General features: G+C 41.2%; 1 protein-coding gene across 1 annotated transcript; it reads right to left on the bottom strand.

The window, feature by feature from the left end:
- Nucleotides 1–3,565: 3,565 nt before the first annotated feature.
- Nucleotides 3,566–5,676, bottom strand: LOC116040924 (putative nuclease HARBI1). Its single transcript, XM_031286658.2, has 5 exons — nucleotides 4,798–5,676; nucleotides 4,505–4,610; nucleotides 4,306–4,421; nucleotides 4,119–4,225; nucleotides 3,566–3,776 (listed from the first exon to the last, which is right to left on the bottom strand). The coding sequence occupies exons 1-5, from the start codon at nucleotides 5,131–5,133 to the stop codon at nucleotides 3,566–3,568; spliced, it is 876 nt and encodes a 291-aa protein (XP_031142518.1). The 5' UTR covers nucleotides 5,134–5,676.
- Between the last annotated feature and the right edge of the window lie 428 nt (nucleotides 5,677–6,104).

The following is a 6,104-nucleotide window of genomic DNA, read 5'->3' as shown; positions in this document are numbered from 1 at the left end:
TTTCATGCCTCCCCCGTGTTCAAGTAACCAACATTTTAAGCTAGCTAGCAGCTTATTAGGCTATGCTTCATGTGTAATAATTGACGATTGTGAGTGTTTTCACATTGTACCACGGTATTAAATACACTGATGAAATAATCTATCCTGTCTATAAGAAAAACATTTAAATGTATTATCAAATTGGTTTTTAACTGGCCAATCTTGAATGACAACCATATCTGGAAATGATGCATGTTGTCTCCACAGAGTGCAGCGCCATCTAATGGAAGCATGGAATGGAAGTCATACTGGACTTGTAGATTAAGCGCTTAATAAATCATTATATCACAACTCAGACTGGACCAATACCATGTTCCTGCAGTAGCCCTACCGGAGGCTGCATTTTCAGGACCGCATTTCTAGGATAGCATTTCCAGAACCATTTCCCTACAGCACCACCTATTGACAGGAGGCTGCATTTTCTGGACCGTATTTCTAGGACTCTCGTTCTTTACTACAGCGCCACCTATCGAATTAGAAGACCACAAATGTTTTAAAGGTTGATTCCACCCAAATACTACTTTTCTGTCCAAGTACTTAGTAGCTCATTAACAGATAAAATAAAGATGGAGATTATTTGGAAACAGTAATAAACAATAACAATATATTAAACAGATTTCACAACCACCTCCCCACCCCGAACAAAGGAAAGAAAAAGAAGAAGCAAACAAGTCTAAAAGATTAAAATATGGTGTTTCTGTTTGTGATGATGACCGACTGAGCATGCATGACACAGACAAACAGTGGAGGATGACGGTTCTCAATGATTCCTGCTAGAGAGAGAGAGAGAGAGAGAGAGAGAGAGAGAGAGAGAGAGAGAGAGAGAGAGAGAGATGCAAGAAAACCGAATAGAAATGACATGCATTGACATTTGACTTTTCCTGATCCTTCAATATTGAAACCCCAAATTGTGAAGTAGGCCTACCAACTGAATAGTCTTCCTTCTGTCCTCAATTTAATTAATTCCTCTAACGTTACTTTTCCTCCACTTCACTAAAATAAATAGACAACATCACGGATGGGTTATTATAAATATTGGTAACACTTTATATGCATTCAATAACATTACTACTTCCTAATTAGGGTATATTAACTAATATTAGTAAAGAGTTAATAAAGATTTCATTTGACATTGTGTAAAAATAGAACATGGTTTCATTAAACAAATAAACAAATACGTTAGGCTAACAGTTAGCAAGCTATCATAAGCTGTTTGTAGAGCCCATGACTATCAAAGTAAACGTTAGATAACTTACTCTGGTAGCTGCTAGCTAGCTAACTTTAACTTTGTTGTCCAATTCAAGACACCAGGGGGGTATTCCATCAACGTAGCTAAGAATTGACAGACTTAGGTGTAAGCTTGAAGCTTGACTAAGCTCCACTTCCCAATCTAGCTCCAAGTCGTTCCATCAAGTGAAATCAGCTGGCTCCACTTGACACTTAGTCAAGCCTCACCTGTTAAGCCTCAACTTGTGCACGCCCACAGGGAAAATAAAAAGCCCATTCTAGTCGAGAACGAAAACTGTCCAAAATGCCGAAAAGCAAGGGAAAAGAGCGTGCAGAAATGTTCTCCGCAGCGGAACAAACCCTCCTCATGGAGGTATATGAGGATTACAGCCACATAATCCGAAAGAAGGGCAATACCGCGGCAATCAATAAAGCGAGAGATGTGGCGTGGCAGAACATTGCCGACAGGCTGAATGCGTAAGTGATAAAGAAATTTAAGTATTTCAGCATCATCATGTTATAAATCCCCCATCAAAGGGACAAAATATATGTAGACAATAATCTACCAATTGATTTCTTGATGGTTTTTGTTTTAAACTAATCAATTATGTGGACCTATTAATGCAACCAAATCCCTAAAATTTAAAGGAAAATCCCCAAAGAGCAAAAAGACAGCCCTAATAAGTAACATTCATATGAACATAATTAAAATAGCATTATTGTTTCACTGCAATTTATGTGAAATTCTCCATATTTTATCATTTGGCAGCCCTAGTAGTAATGTTAGAAAGTGATATTCATCACATTTATCAACTGATTGTTATGCAAATCGATGGGATAGCTTTAATTTATTTCCTGCATTATTATTTATCTAGAATCATTTAGCAAATCAAGCAATTCTATGGAGATGAGGACCCCTGTTACAGTAACTACGTGAATGCAGGTGACAGCAAATCAATCATCTATCTCCTATCAATCGGAGGCCCTAACCCTTGTTACATCAAAAGAATGATGATCTCTTTAAATTGCCTCTATGTATGAAATGTGCTATAGGGCAGACATGGTGTGTGTCCCTCACGATTATGTCTCAACAGAAGCAATCTCAGTAGCCAGAGGAGGACCGGCCACCAGGTCAAAATCAAATATAAGAACATTCTTAGCAATGGTAAGTGTTCCATAATGTAATGTGAAATGTATCAGTCAAAATAGATGCGCAGCTATGAATATATACATGTCTTGCAGCCACCAGAAAGCAGACTGCATCCATGGGTACTGGTGGGGGACCGCCGCCGGAGGAGCTCACACCAGCTGAGATCCTGGCCCTTGGGATAAATAAGGGGCCCAAGATAGTTGGGATCGAGGGGGGGAGCTTCTCCAACCCTGTGGCCCCAGAGATCCGGGCCCCATATGTTGAAGGTATTGTCAATCACTGCCCCTATTCTGGTGACAGACCCTCATTAGGGATAACTAACTATGCACCTGTGTGTCTGATAGTGACAGGGGATCAAATTATTCTCCTTGACCCACCACAAGTGCACATTGAGGATGCAGCCGGGACCCAAGTCGACCCAGTAGGTCCTAACCTGTTGAAACATTGCACTACATGCAGTCAGCCCCTTCCCTCTCCCCCATTAACTGTTGTTTCTCTATTTGCAGGGAGAAGGCCCAAGCCAACAGCCACATGATGATGATGATGATGATGATGATGATGACGATGATGAAACACTCACCGGTCGAGACAGTGAGCTCCAAGATGTAAGCCTAATCATTAATGTACTGGTTGTGTTTGAAATGTTAAAATCACACCTTAATAATGTACCACACACCCTCCTGCAGGAACCTAGGCCTTCCCCAGCTGGCAAGAGGACTACATCTGTTGGACGAAGTGAAGTGAGTAGCCATTCCCTTTTACCCACCATTAACTGCATAGTTGGTTGCACTGACACATTAAGTCATCATAGGACATCCGTGCAATTTATAAGCGGTATCTTCTCCATGCAACGGAGTATAAGAGGCTACAGATTAAGAAGATCAAACTTGAGATCAGGAAGATGGAAAAGGATGTAAGTATGAATCCAAATGCACAGCAAAAGGTCATTGTTCTTACTGTAGTTAATGTTCCATTCTGTCTCCACAGCCTGACCTGCGTGACCCACCAACATAACATTCAAATGTTTCAACACTACTACGTCCTGTCTCACTTAGTCAGAGACACTGAACTTTGGTTTTGATTGATATCACCTGCAGTAAATTGTAGAAAAAGATTCTAAAAATGGATTTAAGAATGGAGCTCTTCAAATTAAGCAAAATGTGCATCCCTATAGAGGTCCCTCACGGCCCTCCCATCCATGTCCTCTGGCATGGGATTGGGGTCCTCCCATCTCTCCTCCAGTGTGACGTCCAGGAGCCTCTCCCTACGGATGGTTGCGATGTTATGGAGGATGGCACAGGCCACCATGATATCGCAGGCACGTTCTGGAGCAACCCTCAGGTATTTCAGACACTGGAACCTGTAGGTATTGGAGCAAAAAGACATTTGAAACTGTAGGGTTGTCTGGGCAGTATTGTAGTTTGAAGGCTATTATCTGAATATGAGGCTGAACCTGGACTTTAGTTGGCCAAAAACCATCTCAATTCATGCCCTGGTGGAATTGAGGGCACCATTAAAGGCCTCCTCTGCCTCAGTCACTGGATCGCTGTATGGCGTTAAAAGGTAAGGAAGACAGGGATAACCCCTGTTTCCAAGGAGGATACCTTCAAACTCCCCTGCAGGGTGAGAAAGGAATGAATGTCATGTACGTGACATGACACATTGAAACATAATGAATGTTAATTTTAAGATATTCTCTTACTTTGAGCAAGCCTCTGTGCCACTGAGCTTGAAGATTCTGGCATCATGTACCCCCCCAGGCCATTTTGCCTCGATGTTTGTGATTAAATAATTGGCATCACAGATCATCTGTCAGCATGTAGGGTAACAATCAGTTATGCTTGAGACTACTGTTGGGACAATCATGGCTTCAGTAGTAGGCTACATACCTGTACATTCAGACTGTGGTGATTTCTCCGGTCCACATAATCTCTTTCCACTGGTCCGGATGGGGCCACAATTCTCACATGGCTGCAATCAATGCAGCCAAGGACATTGGGGAAGCCTATGTGGAAAAATGAAGGTACAACATCATCAACCTGTGGGCCACTTTACACTTTCCATCAAATGCATTTGAATGTCACAAACCTGCAATTGCATAGAATGTCTCCTTGATCCGCTGTGGGTCATGATGGCCAGGGAAGGTGATGTAGATGTTAAGGAACTGCTTCAGGGCCAGGTAGACTGCTCTTACCTGTAATGTGTTTGCTCTGTGTCATGTTTAATGTATAAATATGAAAGATAACTATGGAAATTACTTTATTTAAATAAGTATATTACTTCATTGCCATCTGTCTCTGTTTCCAATTACTCATGGCCTATGACATCATGGACACCCTCATGTGATAATCACAAATGAATAGAGTACATATAATTGTTACCTCTCTGCAAACAGTTGCCTTGCTTAACTTCTCAGCATCACCAACACTGTAGAGAAATGTACCGCTGGCAAAGAACCGCAGTGCAATACAGACTGACTGCACAGTGGTCAGAGACTGGCTGCGGCGAGTGACCCTCATAATGTGTGGTTCAAGCAAACTGCATAAATACACAATGCTTTGCCTGCTGAACCGGTACCTCTCCCACAGGTACGCATCTGTGTGGGTCAACTGGTTGGTCCTGTCCTGGAAGACCCTTGGTGCTGGTGGTGGTCGGAAGGCCCGTTGAATTATCCGGGCCTCTTCATTCACTGGGTTGTCAATGAATGGGCATGCCATGTTGGAATGTCTCACTCAATCTCTCTTTCTCTTTGTCTCTCTGTGTCCCTCTCCCTCTCTTGAATGCACTGCTTAAATGTCTTGGCCTTTGTCAATTGACCTCAATTGGCTTTGGCTTTGCCAGCCAATAGGAGGCAAGGAGGGTGTGTGGGGGTGGAGATTGGAGGGCATTTACATCTAATTGGTTTGGTGTACATATTCAATCTTTTATTTTCAATGCCTCAATTTCCTTTTATTATATTTTGTTTGCTAATTAGTTTAATTTTGTATTTATTTGTGTCTTATTTTTTATTATATTTTATTTTCGTGATAATGTTCTTTAATGTACTTATAGATAATATATGATTATTAGTATAAATAATAAAAACAAAATATTATATATTTTATGTTTTACATATTATTTTATCATTCCATGACAGTTGTGTGACTCTGTTTCTGTCTATTGGACATTCTTTGATCATAGATGGTGCTAAGCTTCACTTTTAGCCTGCTACAGACCAGGTTTGCCCGGCAGCATAAGTTACCATGGTTACTTGGCTGGCATTCACATTAGCCACCTTGGTGGAACAGGGTTGAGGCTCAGATTGATGGAACGGAAACCTGAGCCACAGTTCTGGCTTAGCCATGGTTGAGGCTTAGCCAGAGTCATAGTTTCCATGGTTACTGAGTTGGGGCTAATCTCAGCCTCTTTGATGGAACCGAACTCTCACTCATATTAGCCAGACTTGGCCATTTAAGCTTGGCTTTGCCTTTAGCCTGCTTGATGGAATAGGTCCCAGAATCGTAACGTTAGCTTTGAACAAATGAAAATAGCATTATTCACAATCAGTACTTACACTCCGTGTTGGTCGTCCATCTTGCGATAGAAATTGTCAATATTAGGGCTGTCAAAATAACGCGTTAATTTCGATTAATTAATCTGTTTAAAAATAATGCGTTAAAAAAAATAACGCAGATTAATCCATTCCATA

Source organism: Sander lucioperca, chromosome 12, assembly GCF_008315115.2.
Source record: "Sander lucioperca isolate FBNREF2018 chromosome 12, SLUC_FBN_1.2, whole genome shotgun sequence".
Classification (NCBI taxonomy): Eukaryota; Metazoa; Chordata; class Actinopteri; order Perciformes; family Percidae; genus Sander; species Sander lucioperca.
Note: the sequence above shows the minus strand (reverse complement) of the source record. Positions and strands in the feature narration are given on the sequence as shown.

Excerpts from the sequence above, each read along its gene's own strand:
- LOC116040924 (XM_031286658.2), bottom strand. The coding sequence starts at position 5,133 with ATGGCATGCCCATTCATTGACAACCCAGTGAATGAAGAGGCCCGGATA. Across the intron at positions 4,422-4,504 it reads GACATTCTATGCAATTGCAG|GCTTCCCCAATGTCCTTGGC; the intron begins GTTTGTGACATT and ends TTTTCCACATAG. Across the intron at positions 4,226-4,305 it reads ACCACAGTCTGAATGTACAG|ATGATCTGTGATGCCAATTA; the intron begins GTATGTAGCCTA and ends ACATGCTGACAG.